Below are 17,649 nucleotides of genomic sequence, written 5' to 3'. Positions count from 1 at the left end.
ATGTTTTTGGTAATCAGTGCCTTTAAGTATTAGCACTCTGCCAACGTGTGAATTTTGTCTTCTCAGGATCCAAGCAAGTTGGAGAAACACCAGCATCTGGAGACTCCTTAGATGGCACACCTCGTACTCCCAATACTGTCTTTGAATTCCCACCTCCTTCATTGGACCAAGTACAGGAGGAAGAATACGAAGTAGAAAGGTAATTCAGTGATGTTTTATAAAGGTTTAGGGCATTGCTTAAGATTTTTTTGAATTATATGCTATTCCTATGTATGATAGCATTTTTCCCCCGTGTAATGTTTTGAGAAAGAACTAAAACTTGTTTGTACTGAACGTTAGAAAGGCAAAGAAATTTTCTTCAATTTTAAAATTTTTGTTAAATCATTACAGTATCTCAAAGAAATGTTTATAAAACTAATGGAGTTTAACCCAGTTTTGAGTATCTTTGGTATAAATTTCTTAATTACCATTTTGTTTTCACATTCACTCTTTCTGTTGCTTTAGGGTGACTGAACATGGGACACCAAAGCCCTTCCGGAAGTAAGTAAATATCTTAAGTAGCTTTAAATAAAGGTACAGTTTAAGAAATACAGTTTTTTCCTTTAAAGTCTCAGTTTTAAAAGAAAAGAACCCTGTATCCAAATCTTTTCCATAAGAAGAAAGAAAACTTTTAATAAACATAAATTATATATGTTGAGGTTTGTCTAATACATATAAGTCATATGTGCACATAGGAAAGATGATGTTTCAGGCTCTGTGCTAAGTCAGATTCAGAAATCTTGAATCTTATTTACTATAAATTGAAGACTTATGTTGTTTCTCATAAGTTCTTATGTTGAAGTCTTCAAGTAGAATTGATCATTTTTTTCCTTCATAGGTTTGACCCCGTAGCTTTTGGAGAAAGTCAAAGTGAGGATGAACAATTTGAAAATGACTTAGAGACAGATCCACCTAACTGGCAGCAGCTTGTTAGTCGGGAAGTGTTACTGGGACTAAAACCTAGTGAGATCAAGAGACAGGAAGTGATTAATGGTGAGTTTAATCAGTTTGTTCTTGTTGTTATTGACATGTAGTGAGTTTTATCAGAATGAAGCAAACTCTGTAGTCTTGGAGTTTGCATCATAGCTTTTCCTGGCCTTTTGTTTTAAAAAAGAGAAAGTTAAATTAGATCCTTGAACTCTTTAACTTAAAAAAATTTACGTGTCATCTTTGTACAGGGGCCATGCACATCCTCTCTGTATTGTTCCAATTTTAGTATATGTGCTACCAAAGCGAGCACAAACTTAAAAAAAATTAATGATTATATGATTTTTATTGATAATTTAGAAGGAAATAACCTTCAAACTAAGATTCATAGCATTATAGATCTTAAAGTTGAAAATCATTGACACAACGTTTTTGCCATCACTTTACTTTTAGGTTAGTTAGGTTTTTGCATAGATGAGGAAACTAAGGCCTACAGAGACTGACTCTGTCAAGATCACAAAGCTGATAGGTGATAAAGGGAAAAATAAGATCCAGGTCTTCCTGTGTCCTAATGCAGTGTTCTTTATTACCCTGGCAAGTATGTGACAGGTGTCATGAATGTTGTATCTTCTGCTGTCCTTAGGATGTGATTTGAATAAATATCTTGTTTCTGACAACATTGAGACAAGTGAAATTATAAGTTTGGCTCCAGAAATGAGGGTTTATGGACAAGTTAAATAACAAAGTACTATTATTTGTGAGGAGGCTCAAGTTAAGGATATGATGTTGCAGCTTACAGTTTTCTAATAATGTATTAATAGATGTGATAGGTGTATGTTATTGTTAACAACAGCTAGGTGAGTTTGAGGGTATTCTTTTAAGTACAAAATAATTTTGAATATTTGTCATTTGTAAGTGTTCCACTGTCAGGGCCAGTATGTAGGAGAATCTCATGGAATCAAAGTGACTTCAGAGATACTTCATCCCATCTGAATGATAATTTATTATACAGTTCATTTGCTGTCTAATTCCAGAAATAATGGCTATGTTTGGTCCCATGGAATTATTCTAAGTAAGGCAAAATTCATATCTTCTTTCTTTTCTGCTTAGAATTGTTCTACACTGAAAGAGCTCATGTTCGAACACTTAAGGTTCTTGATCAAGTGTTCTATCAGCGAGTGTCTAGAGAAGGAATTCTGTCACCTTCAGAACTACGGAAGATTTTTTCAAACTTGGAAGATATTCTTCAACTTCATAGTAAGAGAAATTGGCTCTGATCTTTATCACTAACATTTATGATAGAGAAGAGATTGTGAATTTTTTTCTGAAATTATGAGTGAGAGTAGAACATAAATAAATTATTGACACCTTGACTGGATCCTCTTCCCCCATAATTAGGCTTTCATATTCAAAGTGTCAACATAGGAGTTCAGATCTAAAGTCAGTGCCTAAGGTGAAAAACCTGATTAGTCAAAATTGCCCTTGAAAATTTCCTATCAATTACTGTATATATGTTTTAAAAAGTAATATTCCATATAATTATGTATAAATGTATGTCTAAATATATATTGTATGTAATATATGTATAAATGGAAATAGTAATATGTAGCATATAATCCCATAATGGGATAATTTTCAGGAATTGTTTTATTGTTTATTGCTTGATATACTTGAGTACGTATATAAAAATTTTACCTAGTTGTGTTTCTCTTGTAGTCAACTTAGATTTTTATGGACAGTAGTAGGATGTTCCTCTCTTTTGTAGTCTGCTGTTACTCTGTGACCCTTAATTCTCATTATTTCTTTGTCAAGGATGTCATCTCCACGTACAAACACCCGCCAATCACATTGATGTCTTTTACTCCTTTTTGGGCACTCTTGGTTTCACTAGCATGCCCTGACAAATTTAAGCTTGGTATCTTTTGCCTGTGAACATGCACATTTTGAGAGAAAGTGTTAGCAGAATTACCTGCATTATTTAAATTTAAGTTCTTTTTGTGTATAGTTATAGATGGAGTCTTTAGGCTAAGCTGCATATTTGATGCAACTACTGTGTAGGGAATGTGCTAGTTTCTAAAATGTTATTTTATATTTTAGCAACTATTGTTTAGATAGAACTTCTATCCAAGTTTATATTAAGGGGAATAGAAACAGCTATACTACTTTGAAAGTCTTTTATAAAATCCATTAAGCTACTTAGTCCTTTGCCAGTAATTCAGTCTAAAATTATTGTTTTTAATTTTTTCTACTTTTTTTTCTTTAGTTGGGTTAAATGAGCAAATGAAGGCTGTTCGAAAGCGAAATGAGACCTCTGTTATTGATCAGATTGGGGAAGATTTGCTGACCTGGGTAAGGAAGTATTCTCTTTCTTTTAAATGTTTAGGAAATTTATTTATTTATTTTAAATGTTTTTATAGACAGTGATCATATTCAAAGTTAAGTAACCTTTTCAAATACACAGATATATTCGTTTGCAAAGTTGATATAAAGCCGCAAAGGGTCCAGAGTATGTATTCTCTTGGTTAATGTGTTCTAATAAGTGCTCAGTCAGATTAAGTTTTGTTTTTCATTAAATTAAAGATACAGTCTTCTATTTGTAAAAGAACATATGACTTTAATAAAAATAATTTACCTAATACAGAATTTAAGCCATCTTTTTATCTAAGTCTCAGAATTATACTGTACAATATTAGAAAATTATAGAACTAGAACTACCATCACAATAGTAGAAAAGTGAACTTATTTAATTTTATTTACAATATAAGGAAAGAGTCCAGAGGCTATAGCAGTTGTTTGTCAAATTTTGCCTTTTTGTCTGATTCTTTGTTAGTATATATTTGATAGTGTGTGCTGGGTACTGGGCATATAATGGTGATCAATACAGACTTGGCTCCTGCCCATGTGGTTTATAATCAATGGGAAGATAGTCCATTGGTTATTTTAAGCATAATGAGTTTAACAGAAAGGGGAGAATTTAGATTATCGTGGCAATGTAGTTTAGCAGCGAGATCTAAACTAGAACACATATAGAAAACCTTCCTAGAGGAAGGCAGGTGATTTAAACTTTTTTTTTTTTTTGGATAGAGAGTCTCACATGGTTATCCTTGGTAGAGTGCTGGGGCATCTTAGCTCCCAGCAACTGTAAACTGTTAGGTTCAAGGGGTTCTATCACCTCAGCCTCCCACATGACTGAGGCTACAGGGGCCCACCACAGCACCTGGCTATTTTTTAGAGATAGGGGTCTTGCTCTCGTTCAAGTTGGTTTCAAACTCATGAGCTCAGGCAGTCCACCCATCACGGCCTCTCAAGTGCTAGGATTACAGGCATGAGCCACTGCACCCGGCTGATTTAAACTTTTTTGTTTTTGAGACAGTCTCACTTTGTCTCCCATGGTAGAGTGCCATGGCATCACAGCTCACGGCAACCTCAAACTCTTGGGCTTAAGCAATTCTCTTGTCTCAGCCTTCCAAGTAGCTGGGACAAGTAGTTCCCGCCACAACGCCCAGCTATTTTTAGAGATGGAATCTCATTCTGGCTCAGGCTGTTCTTGAACTCGTCAGCTCAGGCAATCCACTCACCTCAGCCTCCCAGAATGCTAGGATTGATTATAGGTGTGAGCCACCATGCCCAACCTTGATTTAAACTTTTTAAGAAAGTAAAGTCAGTGGCATGGGTCACACAGGTTAAACAGAAATCATTTAGATATGCCCACAGAAATGCACTTCAGTATATTTACTACTTGGTAAATATACATGGTATACTACTTGGTTAAAAAAAAAAAAAAAAGTAGGTAATGCTGCAAGATTTTGCTGATTCTGCAATTAAAACTTTTTTTAAAAGATCAATGACTAGAAAGTTGACTAAAACTGTCTTCATTTTCCTTCTTTCATTAATGGTGTGAGATGAAGGCCTAAAAGGCCTAGAATCTACTCATCCAACAATAGATTGCTTCCTAGCCATTTGACTCACAGAACGGGAGCAGGAAATCATAATTCATTGTATTTTTTGCACTTTCCAAAGCATTTTCTGTCCTAGGCTCATTTGGCCTTAAGGAGATTTAACTTCTTTGAAGCTCAACTCACCCTATGGCTATTCTGTGGTAATGTGGCTCACCTTGTTCTTTATTTCACTAGCATAGCAGTGAAAGTTGTAATGGAGTGGTATTGTCTTGATGCTCAACTTGAAACAGAAAATTGAGAATTTTTTGAGACCATGGTTTCATTTTATAAAATGACATAGTATAGCATCAATTTTCACATCAAACTTGAATTAAAGGTTGTAAGTCATATAGACCTAATATACCTTGATTCCTTTGCAGTTTCATTTGCATCCTCTATAAATAATAGTTAACAAACCCAGCCCCAGCCAAACTGCAATAAAAAAATAGCCAGGTGTTGTGGTGGGTGCCTGTAGTCCCAGCTACGTAGGAAGCTGAGGCAAGAGAATCACCTAAGCCCAAGAGTTGGAGGTTGCTGTGAGCTGTGACGCTACAGCACTCTATCGAGGGCGACAAGGTGAGACTCTGACTCAAAAAAAAAAAGATCGAGTGTCAAGTGAGAGTCACCATTCATAAGATGTAGTAGTGCAATTGGTCCTCTTATCACAGTCCATTGGATTGCACTAATCTATACACGGTAAAATAAAGTGGATAATCCTGTGAACACAGTGGAGAAAAATAAATTTATTTTAGAATACATGAAAAGAATTGTATTCTTGACCAATGTGATGTACAAGCATAACTAGGAGATAGTGTGGGTTCAGTTCCATTCTACTTCAGTAAAGCAATTTACACAAATATTTTGCTACAGTCATGTTTATACTATATTGTAGTTTATTAAGTGTGCAGTAGCCTTGTCTAAAAAACAATGTATATACCTTAATTAAAAAATGCTTTACTGGGTGGCGCCTGTGGCTCAGAGGAGTAGGGCGTCGGCCCCATTTAAAAAAAATGCTTTATTCCTAAAAATGCTAATGATTATCTGAGCCTTCATTGAATCATAATCTTTTTTGCTGGTGGAAGATCTTGGGTTGGTGTTGAGAGCTGCCGAATGATTAGGCTGGTAGTTGCTGAACATTGGGGCGGCTGTGGCAATTTCTTGTTTTTTAGCAATGAACTTTACCCTGTTGATTGAGACTTCCTTTCCCAGAAGATTTCTCTGTAGCATGAGATGTTATTTGATAGCATTTTACCCATAGTAATATTTACTTCAGAATTGGAGTTAGTCCTCTCAAACATGGCTGCTACTTTCTCATCTAAGTTTATGTAATATTCTAAAAGAAAGGCTCCTTTGTTGTTATATCAACAACATTCACAGCATCTTTACCAGGAACAGAGCCATTTCAAGAAACCACTTTCTTTGCTTATCCATAAAGAAGCTACTCCTCATTTGTTAAAGTTATGTCATCAGATTGCAGTGGTTTGGTTACATCTTCATGCTCCATTCTAATTGTAGTTCTTTTACTTTTTCTACCACATCTGCACTTAGTTACTCCACTGAAGTCTTAAACCCCTCAGAGTCATCTGTGAGGACTGGAATCAATATCTTCCAAATTTCTGTTAATGTTGATATTTTGCCCTCCTACCATGAATTACTAATATCTTTAATAGCATCTAGAACAGGCATCCTCAAACTATGACCTGCGGGCCGCATGTGGCCCACCTAGGACATTTGTCTGCCTGCCGGGTGTTTTTGCCACCACTTCCTGCCCTGCTTAGCAGCCAATTCGTCCCGGGGCCCGCAGTCTGGCCCTCCAACAGTCTAAGGGACAGTGAACTGGCCCCCTGTTTAAAAAGTTTAAGGACCCCTGATCTAGAATTGTGAATCCTTTCTAGAAGCTTTTAAATTTACTTAGCCAAATTCATCAGAAGAATCACCATTGATGACAATTAGTCTTAAAATATATTTCTAAAATACTGTGACTTGGAAGTTGTAATTACCCTTGATCTGTGGTTACAGGGTTGATGTTGTATTACCAGTCATCCTTGTACATATCCATCTGAGCTCTTGGCTGACTAGGTGCATTGTCAGTGAGCAGTAACATTTTGAAAAGAATCTGTTTTTCTGAGCAGTTGTTCTCAACAGTAGACTTTAAATATTCAGTAAATCATGCTATAAATAGATGTCATTTAAATGTGACATCTGTAGATGTGACATGTTACATCTTTATGCTCCATTCTAATTGTAGTTCTTTTACTTTTTCTACATTTTTCTAAAATGTGACATCTTTAGATGTGATTTAAATATTCAATAAATCATATGAACAGCTGTTGTCTAGGCTTTGTTCCATTCATACAGCACAGGTAGAGTACATTTAGCATAACTCTTAAGAGTCCTGAGATTTTCAGAATGGTGAGTGAGCATTGGCTTTAACTTAAAGTCACCAGCTGTACTAGCCCCTAGCTGGCCTGTCCTTTGAAGCTTTGAAGCCCAGTATTGACTTCTCTCTAACTATGCAATTCCTAGATGGCATCTTCTTTTGATGTAAGTCTGTTATGTGTACATTGAAAATCTGTGGTTTAATGGAGCCACCTTCATCAGTCATCTTAGCTAGATTTTTTGATAACTTGTTATAGCTTCTGTGTCAGCACTTGCTGCTTGACCTGACATTTTTATGTTATGGACACAGCTTCTTTCTTTAAACACCCTAAACCTACCTCTGCTAGCTTCAAACATTTCTTTTGCAGCTTTCTCACCTCTCTCGGCCTTCATGGAATTGAAGAGAATAGGGCCTTGCTCTGCATTAGACTTCGGCTTAACGGAATGTTGTGGCTGGTTTGATTTTCTATCCAGACCACTCAAACTTTCCCCATAGAAATAGTAGGGCTAGTTTGCTTTCTTATCCACTGGGGTAACTAACACTTTTCATTTCCTTTAAGAACTTTTCCTTTGCATTTAAAACTTGACTACCTGGTACAAGGGGCTTAGCTTTTAGCCTGTCCTGGCTTTCAGCATGCCTTCCTCACTAAGCTTAATCATTTCTGACTTTTGGTTTAAAGTAAGTAAGTTGTGTGGCTCTTCCTTTCACCTGAATGCTTAGTGGCCATTGTAGGGTTATTAACTGGCCTAATTCCAATATTGTGTCTCAGAGATAGGGAAGCTGAAGGAGGGGGAATGGCCAGCAAGTGGAGCAGTCAGAACACACATGAAGTTTGCCAGTTAAGTTCATGGTCTTATGTGGGCATGGTTTGTGGTGCCCTAAAACAAGAAATAGTAACATCAGAATTAACTAATCAGAGATCCCCATAACAATAATGGATAATGAAAAAATTTGAAATATTGTAAGAATTATCAAAATGTGACACAAAGACACAAAATGAACACATGCTATTGGAAAAATGGCACCAATAGACTTGTCTGACATAGGGTTGCCTCAGACCTTCAATTTGTGGGAAAAAAATGTTATCTCTAATATATGATAAAATGAATTATGCCTAAACCTGTAAAAGTGGAGGGAAAATAGAATGGCCTATCTGATCTGTTTTGCAACTGTTACGTACAAAGGGTTAATTTAGAGAAAAGTGTTGGCTAGAAATCCTGAAAGCAGGAATCATAAATAGGCCTTCAGATTTTTTATTGTTATTCTTAAAAAATAGTTTGGGAGAGTATTTTTCCACTATTAGTGTCTCAAGATCACCTTATGATTATGCAGATAATCATAGATTTACAGTGGTTCAACTTAGGATTTTTTGACTTTTCGATGGTGCAGACATAGTACACATTTGGTAGAAACTGTACTTTAGATTTTGAATTTTGATCTTTTTTTTTCCAAAGTCTCAAAAAATAGACAACTCATATTTATAAATACAAATAAAGGATAATTTATAAAAAACAGATCATGGCAAATCTTAAAGACAATAGAAAAAGAAGAAATATTTCAAATTCATTCTACTTCATCTGGATATACCTGATATTAAAATTGGAAAAAATGTATTATTATAAAGGGAAATTACAAACATATTTCACTTATAAATGAGGATGCAGTATCTTAAACAACACATTAACAAGTTGAATTAAAAATTACTATTCAAATACTGTACTTTAGTCAAAATTAAATCCAATTTATGTGAGAATTAGTCACTATTTCTTTTTCTTTAAAAAATTTTGATCTCTTGTGATGTGGGCAGTGGCAGGGAGCCTGAGCTCCCACTCAGCCACAGGACCACGAGGATGAACAAATGGTACTGTATAATGTACTGTGTAACCAGATGATTATGTCCAACTGTTGGCTCATGTAACTGTTCTGAGCACACATTAAAGGTAAAGTAGGTTAAGCTATGATGTTCAGTAGGTTAGGTGTATTAAATGCATTTTTAACTTAAGCTATTTTCAGTTTATGATGGGTTTATGAGATTGCAACTCTATCATAATTGAGGAGCATCTGAAATTACTTGTGACAGTACTGTAGGACTACTTGAAGTTGAGGGAGTTATTTTCTTTCAAAAACCCAGCTACTCTTTGTGTGACACATTGATTGACTAACATGACAAAAATGCTGCCACTCTCATCTTTATACCTGTTGAGTGTCATATTCATAATAGAATAAGAATACAAAGTTGGAGTGATTGATTAAAATGCCACTATGTATACTCTAAGTTTACCTACAAATGCACTACAAAACAGCTTTTTACAAAATGCCTTTATATAAAACTTTTGGAAATATGGCTTTGGAAATCCTCTTTGTAAACCATAAAGCAATTATTTACAAATATGAAGGTGGTATTCAAAAACGATCTGTTTGACTTATAAGAGCATCTGTGAGTTAAGTGCTTGTTAGGTGTTCTATCAGAAACTTTAAAATTATGGCATATGCAAACTTAAATTTATAAATGAAATACTAGTAAGAAGTGTAATTTGTAGCAAAAAAATTCTTAAGGTCATGGATCTCCTCCAGGCCAGCTCCAGCCTCTGCACAGGAGAAGCAGCAGTAATTTAATTTTATTTCAACCTGGGAAAGTTATGACCTGATCATAGTTGCAATGGGTTTTATAGTGAGTTGTAGGAAAGAAAGCTGGTATCCCAAGGATTTGCTTTATAGAACAGTTAGGGGTAATTTTTATAAAGGTGTCGGGAGCTAAGGAAATAAAAATGTAATCTTAGTCTCTTGGCATTTTCATATTCTCCAAATGTCAGCCTTTTTAATGTAATTTAGAAGTGGTATAGGCTGAAAGGTAATAGGTTGTGGTAGGCTAAAGCAAGAAACCATTGAGTATGTTCAGAAAAGGCCTGGATGTGTCAGGGTCAAAGCTTTTTCATGGAGAGCCATTGGTAATCTACATAGATATGCAGTTCTGTGTTTTTGGTCGGTTGAGAATACTTACAGGATTCCTGGTGTCTCTCGTTGTGCCTCGCTGTATATAAGCTCAGGTTCTCATCCTCCATTGTCTTCCTTGCCCTCTTGGCACAGTTCAGCGGACCAGGAGAGGAGAAGTTGAAACATGCTGCTGCTACCTTTTGCAGTAACCAACCTTTTGCCCTGGAAATGATCAAGTCTCGTCAGAAAAAGGATTCTCGATTTCACACTTTTGTGCAAGTGAGTTGAGTGAGTCATGTAAGAAAAAAAAAATAAAGCAAATTTTTAATTAATCATAGGATGAACAGGGCAAATGCTAAGACTTTTACAAGGATTACATCTGTGTTAACATTTTTTAAAGCCATACATTCTCTCTTAAATTACTGGGAAGTATGAAGATGATTTTGGGATGGTAAATATTAAAAAATGTATGTCAAGTTTAAAATAGTTGACATAGAAATCCACACATTGCCATGGTATTTTATGAGGAAACAACCCATACGCTCTGTGAAAAGAATATTGTGAAAGCATGAGAATAGGCTTGTATCCTGCTCAGGGAAGAATTTAATAGCAGTTACACTCACCGAAGAGTACTCAGTGGTGTGTAGGTCAACGGTCAGTAAACAACAGCCCACAGACCATATCCAGACTTTTCCTTGTTTTTATAAACAAGGTTTTATTGGAATAGAGTGTATTCATTTCTTATTTTTGTATAACAGATTACCACAATTGTGGCCACTCAATGAAAACTTATCTCACATTTTTTGTGGTTTATGTGTATGACTATGATTTGGCTGGGTCCTCTATTCAAGATTTGACCAGGTTGTATCAGTGGGAGCTGTAGTTCTCTGATGCTCAGGGCTCTCTTCTGAGCTCACTGGTTGTTGGCAGAGTTCCTTGTCTTATAAATGTATAACTGATATTCCTATCTACTTGCTAGTTATTGGCTAGGAAGAAGTCTCAACTCCTGGAAATAGCCTATGTCTCTCTGCTATATGGCCCCATTGGGCAGTTCAAAGGTGGATGTTGGCTTTCTTTTCAGCCAATGAGAATGCCATTCTTCGACACAGAGTTCTTTTAAAGGCTCCTCTGATTAAGTCAGGCCTACCCAGGACAATTACCTTTTTCATTAACTTGAAGTCATCTGATAGTAACCTAATTATAGGAACAATATCCTATCATACTCATTCACATGTTGTATCTAGACTCAAAGGCATGGAATTATACAGGGTGTGTATACCAGAGGATGGGAAACTTGTAGGCCATCTTTGAGTTCTTTACTACCCAGAGCCATGTTCATTCATTTATATATTGTCTGTGGCTGCTTTTGTGCTAAATCAGTAAAGTTGAATAGTTGTAAGAGAGACTATGTGGACTGCAAATCCTAAAATGTTTGCTAACTGGCACTTTATTAAACGTTTGCAGACACCTAGTATACGAGGTAGCATTTCACCAGACTGGTGATCACTGTGCCAACTTGGAATGGCAGATAACACATTTAGCTAACTAACTTCGATGGGAATGCCAGTCAAAGGAAAATGTACCTAGGTTTTCTGAATAGGTGAAGATAAAGCTGGTTTAATACAAGAAAATAAGACTAAGAGTAGAGTATGGATTTCTTGAACAGGTAACAAGTATGCCATTCGTTTAGTCAGACAGACTTCCTTCCCTCATTAGGTAATTAAAGGGGAAAGTAAAAGTATAGTATGGTGGTAATAATATGTCTTGGCATTTTTTAAAGATGGATTTAATAATCAGAAGAGATGCAGTAGACACTTATATAGTGAATACTTGGTATATGTTAGCGAATTGTAGTTCTGATAAGAATTACGTATATACTTACTTTACTTTAATTTTAGGATGCTGAAAGTAACCCACTGTGTCGTCGTCTTCAACTAAAAGATATCATTCCTACCCAAATGCAAAGGCTTACTAAGTACCCACTGCTACTGGATAATATTGCCAAATACACAGGTACAGCATTTTCTCATTGAAACCAAAAAGATCAGGAACAACAAGAAACATGCCATGCTAAATAATATCTCACAGCATTCTGGTGTCTTGAGTTGGATTTCATATAGCATGAAAAGATTTTCTGCTAAGATACAATCTAACCTTCCTCGTGCTATCTAATTTATTGTGCTTCATTAGTAGCTCTGTCAGAGGGTTTGGCAGATTGTGTATGGAGTGTGAGTCAGATCAGGCTCACTGCCTGTTTTTGTAAATAAAGTTTTATTTGGAACACAGCTGTGCTCATCTGTTTACATACTGTCTCTGGACACTTTTGCGCCACAACAGCAGAGCTGAGTAATGTGACAGAATTCATTTGACCTGCAAAATGTGATGTATTTATTATTTGGTCCTTTGCAGAAAAAGTTTGCCCATCCTTGCTCTAGCATGCTGTATCATACTTGCTTTGAAGAAAATTTATACTGAGTTGAAATGCTATAAATATCCTTTTATTAAACAAAGTTAATGCATTTTAGCTCTCCTGTTTTGATATGTGAAGTGAATCTGAATTTCTCAGTTGAGTTTTAGGCTCTTATACATGGTGTCCATAAAGTTCGTGTGGAATTTAAAATAAACAACCAACCCTGTACTTAGTTTTCATTAATCATTTTATGCAATTAAACTTATATTTCTTGTGTCTGAGAATTTGCATAATTGGGAAATTTAAAATTATGGTAGCTGGTAATAAATGTGGTTCACAGTCATAACACACTAATTTTTGTATTGTTAATGTATCTATTCAGTATAGTTAAATTGTTCAGAGGATTTTAATTTTAAATATTTTGATATTCTTTATATTATAGTCAGAATATCACCTCCATACATTTTCCTTTTTTTCATGATAGAACTGGTATAATTTGTTTTCTTTTTTAAAATACAGTATAATCACAAATTCAAGATACTTGTTTCGGAATTATCATGAATTTTTTTATTCAAAAAAATATTGCTTTAGTAGGTTCACTGGACATATTTATGTAGTCTGTGCACTATGATATAACGGGGGGAAGGGATTCCCATTTATGTAGCTTACAGAGTGAATGAAACCAGCTTGCTGGAATGTGTAACTTAATAGTCCTGATATTTTATGTAAAACAAAACTTTCTGGATTTAGGGTACTATACCTTGGTAATCTTTTTAAACATTAGAATTTATGTTTTAAGTACTGCCATAAAAAGTCTCTCTTCTCCAAACACTACCTGAATTGAGACTCTGCCATAGTTTATAGCTTGGTATACAGGGTCTTAGTATGTTCTTATAACTGGTGAAATAAAATGAAATATCATTTATATGCTTATATATATATTTTTTTTTCTAATTTCCTCCATTTTGCCCATATTTAGAATGGCCAATGGAAAGGGAGAAGGTGAAGAAAGCTGCAGATCATTGTCGACAAATCTTAAATTATGTGAATCAGGCTGTTAAGGAGGCAGAAAACAAACAGGTAAAAAGGAAAAATAAGATACAGGATGACAGATAGAGAATATGAAAGTAGTATTACCGGGAATCTATAAAATAGTAATTCACACTGTGATTGATAGCTAGGACATTTGTTAACCATTCATTTAGTAGGTGGGTCCAGATCAACTTGCGTAGAATATTAGATTTGTATTTGACTTTCTAAAATTTCGAGCATCTCAAGCTGCTTGTTTGCTCATTCAATCATCTATTCATTCAGCAAATATTTCTGGAGCATCTGCTATATGCTGTGCAAAGAGTACAGAGTGCTTGAGAAAATAAGCACAGTATCCGCCTACATTGAGGTTGTTTTCTAGTAGGACAGGAAGGCATTTGAAAGGATTGTAGTGCAAGTGCTGTATTTTGTATCAGTTGTGATAGTTGCTGTGAAAGAGAATTTCAGGATACTGTGAGTGTATTAACTATGGGGCCTGCCCTAGTTTGGGGGTGTTAGATGGTGGCTGTCAGACAAAGCTTCCATGTGGAACTGATATTTGGGCTAATCTCTGAAGGATGAGTGGAAATGAACGAAATCATTGTGCAAGGATGCAGCTCTAGATGTGGAGACAGTATGTACAAAAGTCTCAACATAAAAGGAAGCACAGTCTGAGGACTGAAAAATTAGATTATTGTGTATTTTGACTAAAAAGCAAAGTGAGAGTGGAATAAAATGAGGTAAAACAGGCCAGGACCAAATCCTACAGGGCCCTTTGGATCACGTTAGAGATAAGCAGTTAGGAATTCATTGTAGATGTGTAGGAATATAGTTTTCAGATTTTCACTGTATAAAGAATCATTCATGCTACTCTATGGAGAGTGAGTTGAAGGAGGAAGAGAGGAAGATAGAGGGTGAAAGAACCCAGTTAGTAGTCTATGGTAGCAGTCCAGGATAGGTGGTGGTAGCTTAGAGAAATCAGAGAAGTGTTTAGAAGGTAAAATCGATAGGACTTAGTGACTGAAATGCAGAGGGATTTGAAGGAGAGGTAATGTCAATAATACATCTCTAGGTTTCTGTTTTGCTTTGGACATGAGTAGAGAAGCCCCAGATTTATGGGGAAGATGGTGAGTTCAGTTTGGGATATCAGGTAGAGATGTGCAGTATGTAGTTGGCTATATGGGCCCTTCTTTAAGAGGAATTTGCTGAAGATAAAAATTTAAGATTGTAATTATGTGGAGGCTAATTGAGTCCATGGGCATGGATGTAATTTCTAAGGAGCTGAGTCTGATGGTAACTTTGTTGGTAAGACTGTAGGAAAATAGGTACTTTTTTTTTTTTGAGACAGAATCTCACTTGATCACCCTCTATAGCAATCTCAAACTCTTGGGTTCAAGTGATCCTCTTGCCTCAGCCTCTCAAGTAGGTGGGACTACAGGTGCCTGCCACAACGCCTGGGTATTTTTTAGAGACAGGTCTTGTTCTTGCTCAGGCTGGTCTTGAACTTCTGAGCTCAGGCAGTCCACCTGCCTTGGCCTCCCAAGTGCTGGGATTACAGGTGTGAGCCGCTGGGTGGCCCTGAAAATAGGTGCTTTCAAACATAGTATTTGGAGTGTAAAATGATAAATAAAGCCCCGGGAGGAAATTTGGAACTGTTTATCTAAATTAAAAATGTAAATAGCGGGCGGCACTTGTGGCTCAAGGAGTAGGGTGCTGGCCCCATATATTGGAGGTGGCAGATTCAAACCTGGCCTCGGCCAAAAACTGCAAAAAATAAAAATGTAAATGCCCATACATCTATTGTTTGTCTCAAGTATTCTGTTTCAAGTGGTTTACCCAAGAGAAATGAAGATATATGCCCGCAGACTTATAAAAGAATGTTTATAGTAACTTTATCCATAGTAGCCAAAAACTAGAAGCAGCTTTAGAATTTGTCAACAGGAGAATTAAACTAAGTGTGGTAGTCACAAAATAGAGTCCAACCAGTGATAAAGAGGAATGAACTGCTGAGGTGAGCAGCACAGGCAAACCTCATAGATGTGCTTAGCAGAAGAAACCAGACACAAAACGTACAGATGTGTAATTGTATTTGTACAGACTTCTAAGACAGGTAAAATGGCTTTATGGTAGGAAAAAAGCCAGGAAAGGGTTGCTACTGAGTATGTGGGGGTAGAGACCAACTGGGAAGAAGTATTAGGAAACTTTCTGGGGCAATGGCATTATCTCATATCTTGATAAGGAGTTCAGGTTGCATGGGTGTGTATGCATTGGTCAAAATTCATGGAAGGGTACACTTAAAATGTATGTAAATTTCACTTAAAAAAACTATTCCTTTGTCATTCATGCTAAAGTATTCATGGATAAAGTATACTTCTATTTACAATTTATTTTGAAATGCATCTAAAAAATAAGATGGACTCATGGATGAAGGGATGAATAGATGCATAGATACAAAATGAAACAAAGATAACAAATGCTAATTGTGGAATATAGGTGGTGGGTATATAGTTGTTCAGTATATGCATTCAGACTTTTCTGTGTATTTGGAAGTGTTTATGATGTTGGGGAAAAATGCACATAGCATATACCCTTTGATCCAGTGATTCTAGAAACAGCTATATCTACACAGGTGTACAAAGGAATATATTTAAGGCCATTTTATTACAATATTGTCTGTTGGAGGACAAGATTGGAAGTAACGTAAGTGTCTATCAGTAAGGTATAAATAAACTATAGTTCATTTACAGAACTGAATGCTATGCAGCCATTAAAAAAAATGAGATAGCTCACTATGTGTTAATGTGGAACTATCTTTAAGGTAATATACACACCACATACACACAAAAAGACATACATAAATATATTAAAACTACTGTATCTTGTGTTAAAATAGTATATAGGCCATTTGACGGTAAAGTTCACAAACTCATCTTAGAAAAAGTACTACGTCATTGCTGAGTATCACTACAGTCACTTCTGAGTACTCCCCTTGGGAAGCTATGCACCAGTGCCGGCCGGCACTTAGTCTATCCTTCACTTTTTTGCAAACTTAATTGTCACATCTTATATAATGACAGCTCTGATAGTCATTCCAGAAATAGAGTTCCAAAATTGCCTTGAAGGGTGACTTAGGCACTGGCATTGGTGCATAGCTTCTTTTTTATTTCTTTATTTTGATTTGGTGGTGCATAGCTTCTTAAAGGGAGAACTTCAAAGGTGTCCATAGTATATTGAGCAATGAGTTATATAGGACTTTTTCTAGTATAAGTTCACAAACTTATTGTGACACCTTGTGTATATACAGACAGCATACACAGAGATAAACATACTTATACGCACGTGTATTCTATTTATACACACACATATTCTATTTATATAGAATTTTTCCCAAAGGATATCCATGAAATGAATATCAGTGTTTGCATTTTAGAGAAAATTGGTGGAGGGTTGACGGGTGGACAGGATTAGAGGGAGACTTTGTTGTGTGCCTTATATTACCTTCTGAATTTGGTATTGTGTGCATGATTTACATATTCAGGAAATAAATGTAAGTTAGTTAGAGGCCAATGAGTTTGGAAAGAAGATTGAGAAAGAAAGCCCAATGAAGTTTTAAGAAAACTAGGAGAGTGTACTATCATTAAAGCCAACAGAAGAGATAGTTCAAGAAAGAGTGAGAACTCAGTCATGTCTAGTGGTGCAAATAGCTTAGTAAAAGGTAGATTCAAAACATCCATTTGATTTAGGAACAGAGAGGTCATTGATGGCCAAAGCAGTAACCTGGACTCTATCCTCTGTCTAATTTTCAGCGCTTAGAAGACTATCAGCGCCGCCTTGACACCTCCAATCTGAAGCTGTCAGAGTACCCAAATGTTGAAGAGCTCAGGGTGAGAGATAGTCTAATGATAATTTTTTAAATAAAATTTACTAAATAAAGACTTGCAGGTAATTAATATCTCAGAGGAATATATATCACCTGAAGGAGTTCTTGTATA

At 35.9% G+C, this 17,649-nt stretch overlaps 1 protein-coding gene and 1 non-coding gene across 6 annotated transcripts in view; one reads left to right on the top strand and one right to left on the bottom strand.

The window, feature by feature from the left end:
- Window positions 1-17,649, top strand: part of ARHGEF12 (Rho guanine nucleotide exchange factor 12) — an 87,074-nt gene that overhangs the window by 53,472 nt on the left and 15,953 nt on the right. For all 5 annotated transcript variants that reach the window (XM_023517286.1, XM_023517285.1, XM_023517284.1 and 2 more), the window contains 9 exons: window positions 67-199; window positions 505-540; window positions 878-1,032; window positions 2,077-2,223; window positions 3,230-3,315; window positions 10,372-10,497; window positions 12,117-12,231; window positions 13,608-13,708; window positions 17,464-17,541. In XM_023517286.1, the coding sequence (XP_023373054.1) occupies window positions 67-199; window positions 505-540; window positions 878-1,032; window positions 2,077-2,223; window positions 3,230-3,315; window positions 10,372-10,497; window positions 12,117-12,231; window positions 13,608-13,708; window positions 17,464-17,541 (977 nt within the window). The remainder of the gene's footprint in view (window positions 1-66; window positions 200-504; window positions 541-877; window positions 1,033-2,076; window positions 2,224-3,229; window positions 3,316-10,371; window positions 10,498-12,116; window positions 12,232-13,607; window positions 13,709-17,463; window positions 17,542-17,649) is intronic.
- Window positions 1,173-1,279, bottom strand: LOC111727488. The gene has a single exon (XR_002775041.1). It is a non-coding gene; the product is annotated as a U6 spliceosomal RNA (small nuclear RNA).

This window comes from Otolemur garnettii, unplaced genomic scaffold (assembly GCF_000181295.1).
Source record: "Otolemur garnettii isolate 467f Iridium unplaced genomic scaffold, OtoGar3 scaffold00108, whole genome shotgun sequence".
In the NCBI taxonomy this organism is placed as follows: Eukaryota; Metazoa; Chordata; class Mammalia; order Primates; family Galagidae; genus Otolemur; species Otolemur garnettii.
The sequence above is the reverse complement of the archived record's forward strand: the minus strand, read 5'-3'. Positions and strand labels throughout refer to the sequence as shown.